Genomic DNA, 21,566 nt, shown 5'->3' with positions numbered 1-21,566 from the left:
CTCGTGGGCAGGTAGAGCTGATAAAACTGAGTAGAAAAGAGTAGAAAAGTCCTCTACCATTTTGCAATTTTCGAGATAATTATAGTTATTAATTTTTAAAAATCATCGTATTAACCCGACCCACTGGCAAATGAGAGACACACGGTAAGATACTCCCGTCCGGCGATCATTGTTGCTAGGCGTGTGAAGAATTATTTACTTCAAGCAGCTCATGCATAGTTATTGCACCAAATATTATTTTATCCTTGTTTAATATTCGATGAAAAATACGAGTAAAGTGATACATCCAGGCTGCGTTTCTGATATTCACTGCACTGAAAATCTATAATATACGTGACATGAACTATATATTTTCAGTACTGACAGTGAATATTGAAACGCAGTATTTCTGAATTCAGCAATGGGGAGCAATCATGTAACTTTTCCCCTAGGGCGAAAATGTGAAAAGTGAAAAGTTTCACGTGAACTTATGATTCATGTTACGATTTTGCGGGATCATGTAACTCTCTGAAACATGAAAATGTGTGAAAATTTTTCACGTGAACTTTTTCGCCATGTACTTGGCGGAAAGGCGGAAATCTGGGGAATTAATAAATATGCTTCGGAATTAGAGAAGATTAGGACTGCGTTAGGATTAAGTGTACGTAGTACATATACTTGGTTATTAAAAGATGTATATATATATATATATATATATATATATATATATATATACATACCAATAAAATAATTTTTATTAGCTATAAAACCTATGTTTCATGATTTCACTTTCCACATATTCAAGCTACATACATAATCGCTGTACGTGAAAAGTCTCATGTACGTGAAATGTCAAGGTGTGAAAAATGAAAAGTAAAAATGAAAAGTGAAAAATTTCACGTAAAGTTATATGATTGACCCCCTGGATTCAAATCAGCGTGATGACGCACATGTAATGCGTGATATTCAATGAGCGTACAGCTTTTCTCGGAAAGGTTTGCGCTAGTCTAAATTTAGCATTATTCTGCTTTAGTGTCGGTCCACAATAGGTGATTTAAGCTTTAAAAAGTAAGAAATTGACCAATTATAATCGAATATGAAAAGAATAATCGACTATGATTGGTCAATTTCTTACGGTTTAAAGATTAAATACTTATTGTGACCAACACTTATGAATCTAGTTTTATATTCTCGTGAGTTTCGAACCTGTACATTTGTAGACTGAGATAGGCTGAGGACACGTGCGTGGATATAAACACGTGTTGATATCCTGCGCTGAACGAATTCAAAAGTTCAAGTGTTTTTTTTATCACGGATCGACGTATATATTTATATTTATTTCATAATGGTTAGTATTAGGCTTGCTAGGGCTGATCTATTAGTCGACTAACGATTTTTCCGACAGATGCAAGATAAACAAACTCCACCGTCTCCTCCCGACGTATCGGCCGTCGACATAGAGGAAATGGTCTTCGAGGAAGACATTGAGGAAGTCATCGATTTGGATGAAGTGATCATGGATGGTATGAGTTCATTAGAAGATGAAGATGACAAGGAAGTCGTACCGCCAAGAGAAGATGCTGTATGCATCTTTCGTGGCCACACGTCCGGTAAGAAAACGGTTTTGATCCCGCCTAAAGACCTGTTCTTTATCATTTCGCTGACCTCTACTAAAGTTTTCTTTCTTACTTTCACCAAAATTCAAATATGTATCTAATTTTAATACAATAAGTATACATTGTTTAATTATAAGGAACAGATCTTAGATTGTGAGATAACAACTTTTTTTTTATCACTTTTAATATCACAAAATTTGATTTTAGGGAACACGGTATTCTGTGGTTCATTAAGCAAGAATGGCGAACTAGCAGCAACGGGAAGCGAAGAGAACAAAGCATGTATCTGGGACATCAATACGGGCGAAACTATTTTTGATACTGGCACGACCCATGACGACAGTATTATCTTCGCTGAATTCAATTTCAATGACAAATATGTAGCTACAGCTGATATGTGTGGCAAAATACAATTGTGGAAGATAAGCAACAAGACCTGTGTTTGGGAAACTACCTTAGCAAGTGACATTAGCGTGAGTGCTTTTAGCAATTATAAAAATTGTTCTTTGTAACTGTTTTGCATTTTACTTCCTACACTTGAAATGAAATGTGTATATAATTAAATATTAGAAAAAAAGGGAAAAGAAGTATAAAGACTTCAACTACAAAAAACAAATTTACTATTTTTTTGAGCATAATTGTCTGCAATATACAATTAATATCTTTCCTTTTTATTCTAGTGGATAAAATGGCACTATTTTAGTAATATCTTAGTAGCAGGTGTGGAAACAGGAGAAGTTTATATGTTGAAAACACGAACAGATGAATGCAAAATCTTTGCACAGGGCACTGGTGATAAGACAGAGACCGGTGTAATTTTTCCAGATGGTATAATAGAAGTATACTTTTAAAAATATGCTTAAAAAAACCAAATATCACGATCAAATTAATTTATAGGAAAACATGCCGCAATAGGATATCATAGTGGCGTAATTCATGTGATAGAATTAAAGTCAAATATCGTATTGTCTACTACTCCTCGGGATTCAACACGATCTCACGGACATGCAAGCTATATCGTTGCAATCGACTGTCACATGGATAATAATTTATTGATTTCAGTATCAATTGAGGGTCAGACTATATTAAGCACAGCACATAACGGCAAAGTAAAGAAAATTATGAATTTTTTTTAATATATGAGAAACAAATAGTATCATTTGACAATGTTGCATCTAGACTATTTTTTGTTATATTTTTTATAATCGGAGAGAATTACTTCTGACAAAATTATTGATTATTCAAGCTTTCCATTGAATTAATATGTAATTAAAAAATGACTCTAATACTAAAATATTTCTTTCAGGTAATTTGTGTACTTCAAGACTTGAATATTAAAGATGCAGCTAGCAATGATTATGGTAATGTAGAAACCGCAGCTTTTTGTAAAGATCCCACATTTCCTGTTGCTGCAACTGGAACGATCGAGAACGAAGATCACGGGAAAATTTACATATGGGACATTTCTAAACAAGTATTTATATTTATATAGCAGGCTTATCTTACAATATAGACAACAAGCTAAATTGCATTTTTTTCCAGACTCTTAGGCATGAAATTGATCAAAACGGAGGTATTACAAAATTAATGTGGACTAAGACATCAATATTATTTACAGCAGGATTAGATAGTGTATTAAGATGTTTTGACGCAAGAGCAGGTATTTGTCTTCAAGAATTCTCGGGACACACAAACGGTATATATGACCTGTACATATCTAGGTAAGTTCCTGACACGGCCAGTTTCGCATGAGTGATGAGCGCTAGCATGCACACTTGATGACGAGCCGCAACCGCGTTTCTTAATATTTATATTATTATTTATATTAATATTAATCATAAAACAGAAAACAAAATTATCTTTGTCGGAAAGATTCTAAATAGAACATTTTTTCGTTTGTTCTTTTCACACTTAAATTTGGATAATTATTATTACTATAATATATAATATAATTATTAACATTGAAAAATTATAAATCATAAACTTAACATCAATTTTAATCAAAAAAGTTAATATGTTTACGAGTATATTATCCATGCTATTATATATACGCAAACTTCGCTGTGCGTGAACTTGGCATCGAGACACCACCCGTGTCTCTTGATTGTTAAGTGTTAACGTTTCGTGAATATTGCAGTTCACTTCATCAGAGCAAGCAGCCTGATACTATAATATTGATACTATGATACCTAATACTACATAATATCAAGCTGTTCCTCGCCTTGATGAAGTGAATTGCAATGTTCACGAAACTTTGAAAATAGTAACCGTGGAAACTTTAAAAGCAATCAATCTTAATTATTTTTATATTGTAATATTCTCGAGGGATTAAAATTATTTCAGTTATCGAGATGCTTTAAAAATCTGACTTTATTAGAGAATTTCGTTTATGAAATATTATAATATCTATTTTCTTTTTCGTGATATTTAGCAAAATGTTTTGTGATTTTTCAGTGATGACAAGAAAGTATTGACAGTTTCTGACGATAGCACCGCTAGGATTTTTGATATATCTATGTTAACATAATACAAAGCATAAATAAAATATTGCCAAACGTGTATATACTATTAAGAAACATATGTACATATACATATAGCATATATAAATTTCTATATGTTTACAAAAATATGAAACAGATAAAGGTATGTGTAACTATAAAACTGGTAAAATTATAAGAAAACTGAATTTCAAGAAAAAGATTCTCTGTGAATTATTAAATACAAAAGCATGATTGGGAATTTCTAAAAATATAAATTCAGAATTAAATTATAAATTGAAATATACATTTCCACAGATGTAGAAATGTAAACTCCATCCTTATATTTACTTTACAATAAATATACAAATATCATAAACTCATATTCAGTTATTGGATGCTTATTAGTATATTCTATTTTCGGTAATTTTTTAATAAATGACAAGAATAAAATCTTTCGAAGTTTATTCAGATCAACGTACCACTTATTAGAGAATTCCTTTTTTATAGTTACCGCTCATTTATAAACTATAAATAAAAGTTTTTTTTATCAAAGTCACTATTCATGACATTTTATTTTGATACCATTCTGTATCGAGCTGGTATCGCTTATCTTTCCACATGAAATGCGTCGGTGGATTTCCCTCACCGTTTTCAAAATCAAATAAGGCACTGAACTCAATAGCCAAATTGGATCTTACTAAGCCGATCCCTCCAGTTTTTTCCGGGGCAGGATGATACACTCTTCCTGTTTTAACATTCATAAACAATCTTTGCGGCTCAAATGGTACCTACAAATTTGATTATGGTTATAATTTTAACAAGACTCAATTTACGCTGTATATAGCTAATTTTGCAAAATTACCATCAACAAATTATCCGCATGTGCATAACTAAACCAGTCCTCCTCCACACCAGTTTCCATGTTATGTTTCTGAATCACCTTCGTAAAAACCAATGGTAAATCGTCGCATCTCACATAGTTCCTCTCCACACCGCAAATTGACAAGAATGGGAAGTCATCCATGTAACGTCCGGTATTATTTTTCTTCAGATGTTTAAAGAAAAACGCCAGGAATTTCTTATCTACAACAGTTTGTAACATACACAAATGAATATACTTTCTCAGTTAACGTAAACGCTGTTGTATACCTTTAAAACAGGAGGTGAAATTCCTTATGCGAACATCATCCAGAAACAGCTATAAAAAACAAAAAATTAAAATGTACATTTATCTATCAATGATAAAAGCTGTGGCTTAATTGCCAGATAAATGAAAAATACCATGCCTTGATGATCGATATAATAAAAATACTCTCTCACACGAGGTTGAGGAGATTGACCTTGAATATATGTTACATAACTTTTCTCAAAAATCTTTGACAAAAAACGACTCATTGTCAAACTAGTACGCATATAAAGTATCGATGTCATTTTAACAAATCTAGATTTAATAGTGATCTCACGATATAACTTTGGACTTGAAGATCTTCCTTAAAGTAATATTGTACTGAAACTTAAAAGAGTAAATAATTTATATAGAAGCAACTGTATGTGATTAGAATTATTTTCCAGTGCACAAATAAAATAATAAATTATTACCTAAAGCTGCGTTCAATCTTTATCACAGTCTGATATTATAGTACTGAATATATTAATTCTAAATTTACTACATTTTTTTTATATGCATTGATGTTTGTGCATATATAAAAATCTATAATGCATATATAAGTATCTTTAAATTTCTTTTTTACCAGAATCGCCAGCCAATGGCGCAGTTCAGTATAATTTTATCTAATTATATAAGCTTCCTTTATTAAAGTAAATCTGTTTATCAAAATATTCTACATTTTTAAACAAATAGAGCGACGTAGAATCAAAACAGCCCTGTTTTGGTGTTGTTTTAGGTTAAGCTCACAATTTTTTTTTGTAACGCTCTATAGCTGAATAAATCAAAGGTACTCTTAATTAAGCCTTCAAATTAATCGACAATACAAAAAAATCTTTTTCTTGCAATACATTCTGCGCAAAATATCTTCTTTTCCTAGGTTCACGCGAAAGAGGTTAGGAATACCCTGCTCGGTCGGTAACGTAAGCACCGCCGCCTAACGAACAGACACGACGTCACGGACGGACAGAGCGAGAGAGACGGGCGGATAGTGACAGGTTCGGGAGATGAGATACGGATGGCAGTGGTGGAGGGGCGGGAAGTGGAGGCACTGGCAGTTTCCCGAGTGAGAGAAGGTGATCGTTTTCCGCGCTCTCGCGACCGCGTCGCGTTTCTCATTTTCCACGTTCTCTCCGGAGGGGAGCGCGACGACGCGACGCAACGTGACGTTACGCGACGCGACGCGACGCAACGTGACGTTACGCGACGCCACGCGCCGCGATACCCGGTCGCGGAAAGAGAGACCACGAGAGAACGAGGAGGAGGTGGAAGAGGAGGCTGTTGCTGCTGCTGGTAAACATGTTACGCTCGCACGGCGGCGGCAGCGAGAGGAGATCGTACGTCGTGCGCCAACCGAGACCGCGGACCGTCGTCGCTGCCAAATAAGTCCGCGCGCGCGACACGAACATGGCCTCGTCAACGAGGAGATCCTGGAAGCTCCGTAAGATCGTCGTCCACAGGGAAACGAGTGTCCTGGCGCTCGCGTGCGTGCGCGCGCGCGAACGCACGCATGCTCTTTCTCTCTGTATATTTCTCTTTCTCTTTCTCTCTTTTTTTATCTATGTCTCCGTTTCCTCTCCCGCGATGAAAATCCTGCTTTCCGCGAGGTCCCCGTGAGTAAACATTCTCTGTTTACAAGCCCACTTAGCCGCTACCTCGTCGCGGTGTTTCTTCCAATTATGGTTACATCTGACTCGACCGGGAATTTGTCCCGCGGCGAGAATGAGATGTCGTTTCTCTCCCACGGTGGTTGGAGCAGATTATAACGGACGGAATATTCGCGCCTCCGTTTCTTGTGAATGGATGAATTTTATTTATTTTTTTTCGTGTAATACAGAGAGGGAAATAATATATCGAATAGTCATTGTTAGTAATAAAAATGAGTAATAAAAATTAAATCTCTTTAATTTTTTAATTTGGATGAGTAATCTGTTTATATTGTATGCTAAATTGACATTTTTCCAATATACAAATCGATTAAGATATTTATTTCTTGGAAGAGGTTGTTTTTAGAAATCATTATTAAATTACCAATTTCTTTAGAATTTTCTTATCTGTGATTTTTTCAAGTGTCAAATGAATCAGAAGTCAAATTTATCAATTTCATTAAATTAATTTATAAACTAGTCATATTTAATATATTATATATATATATATATATATATATAATATATTTATATGTTTATTATTATATTATAATATATTTATGTTTTGTTAAATTTAAAAAGTTTATAAGAAATGGAGTTCAAAATCTGGCTTCTGGCTTAAGGCTTAAATAACTTTTTTTTAATAGGTTAATTCTTTTATTGATATAAAAAAGGAAATTATATAATCTTCTTTTTTTGGCACAGAGGAATTTATTGCCCATACACCAAACGTCAATTGCTTGGCGTTAGGCCACAAGTCGGGTCGTGTCCTAGTCACAGGTGGTGATGATAAGAAAGTGAATCTATGGGCCGTTGGAAAGCAGAATTGTATTATGGTAATTATTGCACAATAGTTTCATTATCTCTGTCGTAAACAGCTACGCTTTAATGTTAAATAGGTATGAAACATAAATATGAAACAAAAATACTTATTTTCTTTAGTTATTTTTAAAAAATTTTAATAGAATACTATTTTAAGAAAGAGCTTTTAGCATTAAATTATATTATGATTATTATTAAATCCAAATTTGATGAAACTACAATTCATCAAAGATTTGTCTTTTTTTAGAGCCTGAGTGGCCATACCACTCCTATAGAATGTGTACGCTTTGGCCAAACGGAAGATCTTGTATGCGCTGGCTCACAGACGGGCGCATTGAAAATTTGGGATCTGGAACATGCTAAACTGGCACGTACATTGACGGGACACAAATCTGGAATACGTTGCATGGACTTCCATCCTTATGGGGAGCTATTGGCGTCTGGGAGTTTGGACACAGCAATTAAATTATGGGATATCCGCAGGAAGGGTTGCATTTTTACATACAAGGGTCACAACAGGACTGTGAATAGCTTAAAGTTTAGTCCTGATGGACAGTGGATCGCGAGCGCTGGAGAGGAAGGGATGGTTAAGGTGAGTCAGATTCTTTTTCACATATTTAAAAAAGAAAATGTATTTTCTTTATCTTCTCTTATCTTCTCACTAAACCTTATCGTTTTGTATATTGCGTCGTTCCGATTCTTTTCTTCTCATGTTATTTTCTATATACAAGAGAAAAGACATTGACCTTTGTGTTATTTTTAAATTAGCTGTGGGACCTAAAGGCCGGTAGACAACTAAGGGAATTTTCAGAACATAGAGGGTCGGCCACAACCGTCGAGTTTCATCCGCACGAATTCCTATTAGCTAGCGGCAGTACCGACAAAACAGTTCACTTCTGGGACTTAGAGTCCTTTCAACTCGTATCTTCCACGGAACAAAGTCATTCTTCAGCCATCCGGTGAGCTGAAATATTAATCTTAAAACACATATTGTTCGATCGCTATGCTATTTTTTTAACGCATCTTTCCCAATGCGTTTCAGATGCTTATACTTTAGTCAAGGCGGAGAATGCCTGTTTGCCGGTAGCCATGATGTTTTAAAAGTTTACGGCTGGGAGCCGGGTAGAACTCTGGACACGATACCGACCGGCTGGGGAAAAGTTCAGGACATAGCCGTAGCTCAAAATCAATTGGTAAGATAGAGCGCATCAAGCTTTTGAATCTATTTAATACGCTTTGTATTGAGATACAAAATTGTTTCAGATCGGCGCGAGTCTTCACACCGCCAATGTTGTTTTGTACGTTTGCGACTTGAAAAAGATCGCACCACTCGGGGGAATATCCGCCGTGAGTTCTCCATTCAGTCATGGAAATTCCCTGAGGAAGAGTTTCTCCAGGGAACGACCGATCGGATTGAAGAAGCATACGTGGGTTTTTCTGTTTTGTGAAGTCCAATTTTTAATATATTTAACATCACCATAACCGCTGTAACATATATGTATGCGCTTACAGATTAGATGTACGGACGATAGAAGAGGCGGACAAATCTGGCACGGATCCAGAGGATGAAGCCACCTATGCGGATATACCTAACGTAACCGAGTACAGGGACATTTTTCAACCGAATAGGGCGTGTAAGTGATTCGCTACATCCGTCTTGTAATGTCTCATTGTTCTCACCGAATGTATATATGTATGTGAGTGTGTGAGTGTATGTGCGACAAAAATCCCTCATCCGGTCTAACATCTAATCCAATCCTTCGCAATCACATACACGACAAATCGAACACGTTTAAGTGTAAATGCAAAACGTTGTATAGTTTGAGCATGCCGCATGATATGTTGCAGTGTCTCGCACACCACCTCTCGAACCTCCCGAGGCTTTCCAGGAGCCTCATGATATAGGTGAGTTTCGTGAGTAATAACCTTCGCACGGATTCTATTCTGTTAAAGCACAATATAAGTTTCGAAACAAATTTTTTAATATAACAGCATTTGAATCTTCTGTGAATATTAATATAGTTTGAATATTAATATAAGACATTCAATGTCTTAGTACATATGTATATAATGCATGCTAGAAATTGATAAGAACTTCAAGAAAATTGAATAATCAATAATTTTTATTTATAAATTTACTTCTATCTAATGTTTTTAATTAGGCAAGAAAAAGCTTATTTTAAATATGTTCTTTCAATTACCATCATTTTGCTTTTAAGAATAGCTTTTGGAAAGAAAAATGAATACATTGAATACATTGTTATCGATCTTAGATCCAGCACAACCGCAGATTCTGCAAAATCTCTCTACCTCAATGTCGAACCTGAGCACGATAGAACGCGAAGAGGTGCCACCGATGCCATCTCCCTCTTCGCCATGTCCACCGGCGCCCACGTTATCCGTAACGAAGCCGATACAACCAGTGCGCGTTCAGCCTATTAAATCCTCACCGCCGATACAAAGGAACACTATTACGTCTACCAGTCAAATCAGGGCGAATCTGCAGGCGAATAATGGTCTAAATCAACGGGCATCCAAGAACTTTGCATCTATACCGCCGTTGCGGCAGAACATTACGCCGTTTCCGGGAAAGAAGGTAGCCAATAATGAACAAACAGTGTCGACGCCGCCCCAACCTTTAGGACCGCAAAGGTCGAACTCTACCCTAACACCACGCGTCGCACCGATGGCCGCGGTGATCCCTGTGATGGATGATGGAAAGTTGAAAAATAGAGTACCCAGTCCAGATTCTCCAAAACACTACCTGAAGAGGCAGAGCAGCAGGGACGGGGAGCAGGGATACGAAAGCGACTATCCTGTACAGTAAGTATCTCTATTGTATATATTAATAAAAGCATAGTGAAAATATCTTTTCTTAAAATAATCAAATATGAGGAAAAATACTATGAATATACTGAATATAATAGAGATACATATCAAGTTACACAAAAATTAATAAAAAAGAGTTTTCTATGCCAGACACACAATGTTTCTTCAGATTGTATTCTTTAACAGAAAATTATTTTTTTTAACTACGGAATATAAAATATATTTATAATGCTTATAACTAATTAATTGAGAACGAGAAAAAATATGTTGTCTATAACAATTGTAAAATGATTTTTTTTATTACAGAATTAATAATATAAGACATAGTCCCTCGGATCCTGCGCTGAACAGGCCAAATACGGCGCAGTCGAGGTCGACGTCGCTCAATCGAAATTTTGCTACCTCAACTACGCTATCGGCACGTAATGCCTCTACAACTACGTCGACCACAAGGAAACTGCCTAATAAGGCGCAGATCCCACCGAATCCCAAGATCGACATGCGTGTCTCACAAATAAGAACTAACGTCGAAGATACGGAAAAAGAGGAATTGGTGCCGATGAGCGCCGATAAACCTTACGGCTTAGACGTGGAAAATTTCTTACCGGTAAGGATCTTTCTACTTAGAAACATGTAAATAATAAAATTTTGTAAATAATAAAATTAATAATTGATTCTCCGTTTTAATATCTGTGTTTTAATATGAGTTAGTTTTCAAGTTCTTGGAATATTTGTATTTTACAGCACAGTTACACCGGTCCCACGGCATTGGGTTATCCTCAGATGGGCGTGCTGGCGGAAATGTCGGAAGCCGAAGTGTTGAACAATATGATGCGCAGCCACGATTCGATGATGGCAGTACTTAAGAGTCGACATCGCTCGTTACAGATAATTTATTCTCTCTGGCACAATAAGGACCTCAAGGTAGTTATTTATCTGACTCCGCGTGGATAGACATAAAACTGTAAGTAATGAAGGACGTAACATGACGTTAATTTCAGGCCGCGGTAGAATCTGCAGTCGCGATGAATGACTTGGCAGTTATCGTGGACCTTTTGGGTATCCTCACATTAAAACCGTACGTAGCTTTATCGGTTCACTTTCGATACAATTTCAATTATTAAGGCACATTTGTTTTTATAACTGTTTTTATTTCTGTTCGCAGAGCGATGTGGAATCTGGACCTATGCAATTTCTTACTGGGTCCCATCAGCGATCTCTTTCAGAGTAAATATGAAATGTAAGTACGAAATATTTCGTTTTACAATTTTCTTATAAATATTTCCTGAGAAATAAATCGTTGTTTGAATTGATTCTATCACACATTACAATGAATAATAGATAGATGTCATTATTTTGCAAATGATATTGTTATTTTAAACAATCTGATTCCTTTTGTCGGTATATCGTTTTCAATCTTATCATATTTTCAGATCAATTTGTTTTACAATTTGTGTCGCATTTGCATTCCCGTCGGACGGCGGCTCGTGTCCGCGTCTTATTGTCGCATCACGCGTATATTTAGAAATGACATGGTGAATGTTCATCGCTCTTCGCCGCACGCTTTGCATCTATTATCATCTAAGATTACTTCACCTACAATGACGTCGTGCGCGGCGTTGTATTCGAAAAATCGAGGTACCCCTACCTCGAGAGGGGCTCTTTTCGATCCCCATGTTCGAACGGGGTGCTGCGAGGATCGGGGCCGTCACTATGGGAATGGCTAATTTGCCGAAGCGGGGAAATCCGAAACGAGTGCTAGGGCGGTGCGCGAAATTAGCCGAGACAATGGGAGATAGCGGCAGATGCAAATGCGATGAGACTGCGCGAATCCTTCCCATCGTTCTCGGTGAGTCGTATTGTTCGCAAAGCGAATTGAAATCTGAAGTACCGCTACGCTCGCATATGCCAGCGTGATGACAGTGGACAGACAGGACGACCGAGTGTCATCTTCAACGCCAAACGGCCGTCACTGGTCGCGAGTGTAAATTTGTCGACGGTTAAACGCGTGTCGACAAATAACGTGGAATAAAATTCAAATTCGGAAATTCCAAATCATAACGTCTAAAATTACAAATGTGAAAAAAATTCTAAATTTATTTATTTCGATAAATTTGGAAAATTAATTAGAAAGATTAAAGCAGCCGAGCAAGTCAAGCTGAATTTTATTCAAACGTTTGTCAAAACTATTCTATTCGAGGTGAAGTTTTATATTACCGTTACATCCCATAACTGCAAATTTAAACGGTTTCTCGTCAGATACGCGCCACTTCCTGACCGTTCGGCTATAAATCCGAGTGAGGAAGAGAGGAAGGAAGGGAGGAAGGGGGGTGGAGGGTCTTGTCTTTTATGTTTGTTTGACGTATGAAAGTGGGCGATTAACCGACTGCCCTCAGTTCCAAGCTGTTGCTCTGTCGTGACGAGAAACGACTGTTTCCTTCCGCGTTTTATTGTGAACTACCATTATTCACCCTCGGTCTCTATTTTGTGCGCACGTGTTGCCTTGCAAGAATCTGCCCTCTCATTAGCAGGATACAATTTGATAACAGTCCACAATTGCTCACGTGAATTTTAGAAACTGTAATTATAATATTGTTTTGTATATTCAAATATTTTATCAAATACATTTTATGCAGAGATATTATGTATAAATACGGAATTATATTTTTTAATTTTTTTCCGTTAAAATACGTTAAAGTTATTCAAATTTAACTAATTTTATGTATATAATATATTTTTTGTGTATTTTATTATTAATATGTAATGCTGCTTATCACAAATTTAATTTCTAGGTCAATTACAGAATCGACGCTATCTATTCTATTACAATCAATTTCATATCTTCAATCTTGATTGGATCATATCGAAAGCCATGATATTGATATTGATTTAATGATTAATTAATCACATCGAACAGCAATTTGATCATGCTATTTTCAAGCTCATAAAATTTGTTCTCCCTCAAATTAGGGACTTGGTCGAGCACCACAAGCAACTAATGACTTAATGAGTTTCCCATTTCTTTTTTTTTACTATCCTTTTTCTTGTTCTTTCTTATCGAAGAAGTATTTATTAATCCACAAAAAATTAATTGATTATAAGTAATATATATATATATATTAATATTTTATTATAATTATAAAAATAAATTATTTTTTATTATAATTAATATATTAATATTTATTCGATATATTAAACATTATTAGACAAGATTAAGCAACGACAAAAATAAATTGAAATAGTTATTGATTTGCGATCTTTAAATCAATGAAACGCATGCAAGATAACAGCATAATATATAATTTATATAATTTAATTTACTTAATTTATTTATATAATTTTTATTTATTTATTTATTTTTTTTTATTTATATTTTTTTATTTATTTATTTTTATTTTTATTTATTTATATAATTCTTATTTTAATCATTTATTACGAAATAATAGTTTTACTTTCATCAACGCGCCGATTATTTTATATATCCTTAATTGATATATGATCTGAATTTTTATCTTGAGTTTATACTTTAAAAACCTCAGAAACTTTTTTTTATAATTTCTATTTTGCATATAACTCTGATGATTACGTCTTTAAAAAGAAAGGTCGCTCTGACAGTTCTGTTTCACCTGGTTTGAAAGTGTGCTATTGTTTTAATTGGGGTACTCGTGCCAATTGCCCAGCGTAATTTCAGCAAACCAATTAATAACAGTTGCTTATTAGCGCCCCGTGTATATATTTAATACCGTGAAAAGTGAATTTAAACTCATTATCCGCCGCTGAGCAGCTGTCATCCGCAGCCACTCGTAACAGCAATGCCGCCAAGCCATTTGTTGGTGCTTGCTTTCGCTCAGAAATTTGTATAATTCTATTAGACGCTTTTCGCTTCGTGATCAGCCTAGCGAAAATAAAAAGTTACTTTAGTAACAGAATCATCTCATCTCATTAACTTAGTTTTTACGATTACTTCACTCTTCATTATTCTGATATTTAAAGTTGAATGTTAATGTACAAATATTTTTAATTATTTAATCACTGTAGGAATAATCGATTCCAAAAATGCTTTTAAAAGATATATTTAAGATACAGTAGAAAGAAGACTAAACGGAATTTTGCATATTTGTGTACTAATTTCGCTTTTTTCGAGGAGCGGTGGCCTTTCGTACTCTCGTACCCCAATTTCGCAAGATTGACAACACGGGCAAATATACACATCTCGGATGGCATATTATGTAGTGGCGGTTTGCATACAGTCCGTTCGTCGTTTTCATGGCTCATTCGTTACGGCCTTTCGTCCTGGACCCGGTGCCTCGTGAGAAAAAAAAGAGATCGTCCAGAATGTCCAGACGCGTGTCACGAAGGGAGGGTTCGCGCCCCGCCCGATCGTTTTCCAATTTCGCGATTGCTCCTCGCACCCTACTCTGTTCCCCTTTTTACTGTCTATCTCCCATAGATCTCTACTGATTCTGAAAAGAAAAGCACGGTTTTTTATTGCAAAACATTGAAAATAGTTTTATAAAGTACAGAGAATTAAATTTATAAAAGACAAAATTAAAAAAATTAGTTACAATTAATATATATTAATATTCTATTATAATTATAAAAATAAATTATTATTTATTATAATTAAAATTAGATTAATATTTATTGAGAATGTGTTAAACATTTATTAGACAAGATTAAGCAATGACAAAAATAAATTGAAATAGTAACCGATTTGCGATTTTTAAATCAATGAAACATCTTTTTGTAGCCTAAAATTTATTCTTTGCTCTGAAAAAAAAATCTTTATAAAATTCTCCAAATTATAATCTTTAGCTAATTTTAGTTTTTCACAAGAGACAGAGAACGCCTTTTTTCCCGAAAAAAAACTGCATCTACGTCTGGATTATTCTCATATCGATTTCCCATTTTGTTACAAATCGTCTAAATCTATGTCGTGTCGCGACTGGTGCATGGTGCATTACACCATGAATGTTGTCGATCGGCGTCGCGCGCCTTGCATTCATGAGATCGTTCGTGATTCGTCTCGCTGATTCGAACGGGAGCTCGAAACCCTTTATCGTCCGTCCGAAAGCGAGAGCGTGCTGAATCGCACAGGCAAGCCTTTCGTGCCTTTCGTTATTTATTAGCGTCGTTAGTGGGTCTAATAACGCCCGTTTTACGGAACGGCCCAGGCGTGACCGGATCACCGTTGCGAGACGGGCTTCCATCCTCATTCCACGATTGTTTTTCTCCCGAACCATTTCTAGACAAACGAACTATAAATTAAACCATTAATTATATGGGTGCTTGCTTATCTTATTTATTTCCTAGTTAAAATGTTCGAGTTATTGAGATTAAAAGGAAAAATATATATATACACTTTAGTTGTTTTCAATAAAAAATGAAGCAAATATATGTCCATATATCTTTTCATTTACAGTATATTTTCAGTGTAATATTATTCATTTTAATATACTTTAATAATAAATTACTCGATTTAATATTGATTGATTGGATGCGACGTGAAAAATGTTAATTTCGATCTGCTTTATGTATATATGTTCTGCAGATTTTTTTTTATTATACGTTATAACGCGTTACTATTAAATTTTTTTCCAAAATTGGGCTTGTTTTAGGTATATAACTGTAGCATGTTCGGCATTGAGACTTATTCTTCGTAATTTTGCCCCAGTGATAAAGTCTAATGTGGAGGCACCTCTCCACACGATCGGCGTTGACGTGTCACGAGAGGAACGGTGAGTTCTATGTAATATATTATTCGAGTATTTTTATTACGATTATTATCGTAGCGTGCTCAATACAGAAAAATAAGATTATATAATTTTTGGATGTAATGTAATATTATTTTCAATATGGAAAACTATGAATCACTTCTTTTGTTTTTTTTTTTTTTTCAGGTATCACAAGTGCCTGTCTTGTTACGAGAAGCTCTCGGCAATACGGGCGATCTTGCTGAAGAAGCAATCGACTTCCGGCAAACTTGGTGCCTCATTCCGCGAGCTAGCGGTGCTCATCAGGAGCTTGGAGTGACCTTGAGAGTGGCGTTGTCTGAGACCCTCGTGAATTCGACCGCTAATATATCGTCATCGGTTTCCTCCCGATGACCATCAGGCTTAGCAGTGGCAGAACGAGGGCCGCGTTTCTGGAAGCGTCAAATGGAAGCGAAAGAAACTCTGTTGAGAAATAGCAATAAGATGATGATCCGATGTTCGCCTTACGTCGAGAAAAACGCGTTCCTGCTACTGCTGTTGCCTTCTTCCGTCGCCCTCGGTCGATCTGCTTGCCGATCGCCTCCTCCTTGTCGTTGTCATCCTTGCAGTCGCGCCGATTCTTGGAGAAAGCGAACAAAATTGCGAGACATTTGTTATTTAGTCGCGCGACTTGTCATTGATGAAAAAAAAGAAAAGAGAGAGAGGAAGTCAGTGAAGGCAAGCAAAAAAAGGAATCTATGTGAAGAAAAGTTCGCGGAGTTGAATGAGAAGCGGATGAAAGCGAGGAAAGACATTGTCGCCAAACATATCTGATATTGTACTGAACCATCCGGATTAAATCGATCCTACCCCTCCAGTGTTAGAAAATATGTAGATTTTTAAAAGTATTTTTAAGAATTTTTTTGTTTAAAAATTAATTAAATTAAATTTTTTAACTCTAAATTTGAAAAACTGATATTGTGATACTTTTCAAGCGATAATAATACATCACACATCTCAAAAAGATGTCTTTTTAAAGAACAAATTAAACGGAATAATCCAAAAAAGTGATTTTTTGCGATAAAAATTAATTTAAAGATATTCTTATCTCTACGTGCGTCAATTAACATGGCACTCTAATTTTATAAACAATAGAATAACAAAACAAGAATAAGAAACGAATTTGCTGAATCCCGATGCGTCAGTCGATTCCAGAGAATATAGAGATTAACCGGGAAATGTTCCGAATGAGCGTCAGTTCATCCGACGAGAACACAAAATAGAGTTTCACCGAGAGATGTTTTGCGCCCTTCTTGCCACAGATCACGCACGATCGTCAAACGTTTCGGCTAGAATCAGCATTGAACCTGCGGAGGCGACGGCTAACACAATAAGCGAATAACGAAGCGTAATGTAGCATATAACACACCTTTCTTAGCGTACGAGAGAAACTGTATTTTTGCAAGAGGTATTTGCGTCCGTGTACTAATAAAGTGACTCTAACGTAGGCGTAGATACCTTGAACCCTGGAGACAAATCATAAGGTGTAAGGTGCAAAGAGACCTAAAAGCTTGCACGCGCCTAAAAAGACAGGAAGGATCGGAAATTGGATAGGGAAAGCGCGATGTCGATGGACAATTCGTTTTTATATTCACGTTTAAATTATTTTTTTTAAAGTAATATAACTTCCCGCGGATCATGCATTTTACCTCAATGTTTAGTGTGATTGTCTGTTTCATAGAACCACATTCAGAAATGTTATTCATGAAAAATCAATGCGATGTCGCTATTATATACACACTTTAGAGGTGTATTTTTAAGGAACAATTTTTTATACTCGAATTTATTGCGAATGAACGTTTTAATTAACATACTGAAGATATGGAGGAACGAAATGAATATATCTTGGAAACAGTATTATGGAGACGCCTATTTTGTGAGATTGTTTTTATCTTGTTCAACGATCTCTTCGGTTTTGTTATTTTGCGATTTTGTCTCGTCGCGATGAGTTAAAAGGCAGTGATTATACGACAAGTAGTATTTATTCAAGCATTGCATTTATCGTATTATAAAAAAATAAAAAAAAAACAATTTATATTTTTATATTTATGTTATTATATTTTCATACTTATGTACTTATATTTATGTTTTTATATATGATTCGCAGCGAAAATTAGATCAGTATTATCCAAAGTAATATTTCTCGCCAAAGTATTTTTTACAGAAATATTACGGAATTTTTTTTCATATAAAGTATTTAACTACGTAAAATTATTATATACTTGTAATTCTGAGTCTAATATTAATATAACGAGAATTTGTGTCACATTTGAAATTGAATTTGCGAGGACTACCATCACTGCCTTTTAATCTATCACGACAATATTTTCTACGTTGTGATTTTTATATTCTCTCTTTTGGAGTTTGTATTCTGGCGATTACATCCCACCCCAATCGCTATTCGAAAATAGATGATAATTTAAGATCGGCGATACGAATCTTTTGCTACAACGTGTCGATAAAGATAAAAAAATATTCTGACACGCGACTTTTTACTTGATATTGCTTAAATTATTTTTTTTGCGGCATTTTTGCGAAAGACTGAATAGTCACAAAATTAGAAGAGATCAAGGCGAGATAATTGTGGTTGTAGTATTCTTCGTATACATATGTTCTTCGTACACATATGTTCTTCGTTTGTCATCGTCGTTTTTTATCTTCAATTTTATATATTATTTAAATCAGTAATTAAATTTACGATTACGTCTTCGGTTAATAAAGTTGATCGTTCGGCTTTCCCTTCCAACGTGGCGGGAGACGATCCTGATTGCTGCCAATAGAGAATTATTTATTACGTATAGTGCAATACTTGATCATGCGATCGTCCTCCGCGTAGTAGAAGCCTACACGTTTCTCGTCTTGGAGAAAGAGAACAGTGCGTTGCACAAATGGTGAAACAAACGGTGCCCATGAGAGATATTACAACTTAACACATTGCCTCGAAGTATTATACAATAAAGCGTACAACTTCCTCGTTAATTTTACATCTCACGTGTTCTTTTTTTTTTTTCTTTCTTTTTCATTCAACACGATATCTCCATAACAATATTCCATCTTTTATATAAAAAATCTTTACATAAAAAAAATTTGCTTTATAAATCCATGAGAATAGAAAGAGCGTGTTAAAGAGAATTGTTTTGATTTGATTGAGACTGAAAAATAATTATAAGAAGCCTAAATTGAGGGGAACTGACATATCGATAAAATAAAAATAATAAATCTAGAAAAAATCCATAGTTTTTTTTTTCTCAAATGGAAATCAATAAGAATCACGTGAAGGATTTAATTTTTAATTTTATACGTGCAGATTCTCGATTATATTTGCGTTATTCTCGCGTCACGAAACAGCATCATTTTGTTTGAAGTTTTTTTAACCGTTTAAAAGTATTTTTAACGGACAGATAGATTTTTGCGACATTTGTAGCTTGCCAAGCGAGTGTTTCCGCGAAATGGGAAGAGGAGCTCAAGCCTCCAATCGGACGGCCTAATCGCCTTCGAAACGAAGATAAGAAAATTACGAGGATACTCGTTGTCGGTTCCGTCCAACGTATTTTTGTAAGAGAGTGAGGAAGGAAGAAAGAGAGAGTGAAAGAAAAATACGAGAGAGAGAGAAAGAATGCGTGTTGCTCTTTGAATGTCCTGTAATTTAATCATCCTATTAACTTTTCGCTCCGATCGGTACTCTCGCACATTGCCGATTTTTAACTTAAGCTTACGCTCATACATTGCGTGGTATCGATCTACGATCTACGATCTAGCGAAGATCATCCCGAGCCTGTGTAACTCAGCTCCGAGCTACGTTGGCGTTCGTCACCGAACGTGAAATCTCGCATTTCGCGTCCTGTTCGTCTCGTCGAATCATTTTACATGTTACTTTTTTTATTAGATAACAAATTTTATTATTGTTTTGCTCGATATATGTTAATCTACTGCGCGTTATCGCTGTTTTATTTTAACGTTCTCGACTTTTATTTGTGCCGATTATGTTACTTGAACGGGAGTATAATAATAAATTGTGTTATTTATTCCATACGTCTTCCTTTTTATTTCCTAAGAGTTTAAACTGATGGACATCTGTCATCAGAATTTAGGATATTTTTTTATAAAAATTAGTAAACATTAATTAACATGTTGACTAATGTTATATCCGCGACGTATGAGCGTCGGCTATTACGTCATTAAATATATTTTAAATATACCTCCGTCTATTTTGCGGCAAGAATTGACATTAATTAACAGCCTAATATTTTGGAAAGCGACTTTAAAGGGAAAGTTTTTGATATCGACATTGTAAATATACTCCATTCCATCGAAATTCTATTTTGTACTTGCACAAGATTCTCCTTGCAGATATTATTGCATTATTCGTAACGTCCTACAGAGACAACGTCGGTTCTTCGTGTTTGTGTATAAGAAAGAAATTTAGGTGGCTAGTGTCATTATTCTGATTATAATGATGAATATTCGAGAAATTGGGACGAGTACCCCGTGACTGTAAATATTCTGTACATTAAAGCGCGCGAGAGAAAAATCGCGAAAGGGAGTTAACATCCGCTTCGCTGTATATTTTTTTGCCATCGTGTATCATCTAGCAATTCGCTTCGAATATTTACGGCCGCTCAGAATATACGTTGTAACGTAACTCCGATCTGTAACTGCGATCTAATTGATCCGGATGGTCCTGTCATTAATTACCTCGAGACCTACGTAGAGAGAGACTGTTCAAGAAGAGGCGAGATCGAATCTCGTTGAATTTCGCTAACTGCCTTAACGATTATTTCCCTTGGGGATATCCTTCTTTTTACTTGTGTCGATTTACGACGTGTAACAGTTAATTAACTTTAGCCGTTAAGCCCCGTCATCCTGTTCGCAGCCGCAGGCATGCGAAACGATAATAATAATAATCTTTGACAAAAAGCTCGTGTATTTTGTCCCCTCAATTTTCCTGATCAATTTTCAGAATTTCTGATTGAAATGTAAAGCAAAAAGATTTCTACGTCACATTTACGTACGAGCGACGATACTAATACCGTTCGTCATCGCGATTATCTACTGGCGAGATTTTTTTATGGATCGATAATCCGATCTCATCCATCAATTTTTTTTTATCGCGCATTCGCTTATTCAGTGCAAAAAGAACTGCGAAGTTGGACTGTTATCTGTATTTGCATCGGCGCTCCATATCTTTTAAAGCTCAATCCTTGTCAATCAATCTTGTTGCTTCGTGTAATCGCAAACATTTGCAAGGCACAAAAATGCATTCTGTACAAAGGCGA

The 21,566-nt window shown here is 35.4% G+C and overlaps 4 protein-coding genes across 7 annotated transcripts in view; 2 read left to right on the top strand and 2 right to left on the bottom strand.

Annotated features, from left to right (window-relative positions):
• The first annotated feature begins 365 nt into the window (after positions 1–365).
• Positions 366–4,627, top strand: LOC105430800 (angio-associated migratory cell protein). Of its 3 annotated transcripts, none has more exons than XM_011644519.2 (8): positions 366–640; positions 1,385–1,589; positions 1,803–2,068; positions 2,276–2,423; positions 2,493–2,704; positions 2,902–3,069; positions 3,138–3,316; positions 4,050–4,627. In XM_011644519.2, the coding sequence occupies exons 1-8, from the start codon at positions 515–517 to the stop codon at positions 4,120–4,122; spliced, it is 1,377 nt and encodes a 458-aa protein (XP_011642821.2). In that variant the 5' UTR covers positions 366–514; the 3' UTR covers positions 4,123–4,627. The 3 variants fall into 3 exon arrangements, with proteins under 3 accessions (XP_011642821.2, XP_011642820.1, XP_011642819.1); XM_011644518.3 differs by lacking the exon at positions 366–640 and adding an exon at positions 1,025–1,300; XM_011644517.3 differs by lacking the exon at positions 366–640 and adding an exon at positions 1,026–1,327.
• LOC105430799 (UPF0598 protein CG30010) lies at positions 4,521–5,816 on the bottom strand. Its single transcript, XM_011644516.3, has 5 exons — positions 5,675–5,816; positions 5,357–5,588; positions 5,225–5,273; positions 4,938–5,158; positions 4,521–4,863 (listed from the first exon to the last, which is right to left on the bottom strand). The coding sequence occupies exons 2-5, from the start codon at positions 5,504–5,506 to the stop codon at positions 4,636–4,638; spliced, it is 648 nt and encodes a 215-aa protein (XP_011642818.2). The 5' UTR covers positions 5,507–5,588; positions 5,675–5,816; the 3' UTR covers positions 4,521–4,635.
• A 724-nt stretch (positions 5,817–6,540) lies between these two features.
• kat80 (katanin p80) lies at positions 6,541–20,318 on the top strand. Of its 2 annotated transcripts, XM_011644512.2 has the most exons (15): positions 6,541–6,681; positions 7,592–7,722; positions 7,956–8,300; positions 8,477–8,667; positions 8,751–8,901; positions 8,972–9,135; positions 9,221–9,342; positions 9,557–9,613; positions 9,982–10,531; positions 10,844–11,144; positions 11,282–11,461; positions 11,539–11,615; positions 11,703–11,777; positions 16,156–16,275; positions 16,438–20,318. In XM_011644512.2, the coding sequence occupies exons 1-15, from the start codon at positions 6,648–6,650 to the stop codon at positions 16,568–16,570; spliced, it is 2,631 nt and encodes an 876-aa protein (XP_011642814.2). In that variant the 5' UTR covers positions 6,541–6,647; the 3' UTR covers positions 16,571–20,318. The 2 variants fall into 2 exon arrangements, with proteins under 2 accessions (XP_011642814.2, XP_088929323.1); XM_089073197.1 differs by lacking the exon at positions 9,557–9,613.
• Positions 16,362–21,566, bottom strand: part of LOC105430798 (protein big brother) — a 53,289-nt gene continuing 48,084 nt past the window's right edge. Inside the window, exon 3 of the mRNA XM_089073207.1 lies at positions 16,362–16,870. Coding sequence (XP_088929333.1) covers positions 16,613–16,870 — 258 coding nt within the window. The 3' untranslated portion in view covers positions 16,362–16,612. The remainder of the gene's footprint in view (positions 16,871–21,566) is intronic.

The sequence above is a fragment of the Pogonomyrmex barbatus genome, unplaced genomic scaffold (genome assembly GCF_055798465.1).
Source record: "Pogonomyrmex barbatus isolate J1 unplaced genomic scaffold, ASM5579846v1 scaffold14, whole genome shotgun sequence".
NCBI lineage: Eukaryota > Metazoa > Arthropoda > Insecta > Hymenoptera > Formicidae > Pogonomyrmex > Pogonomyrmex barbatus.
Note: the sequence above shows the minus strand (reverse complement) of the source record. Positions and strands in the feature narration are given on the sequence as shown.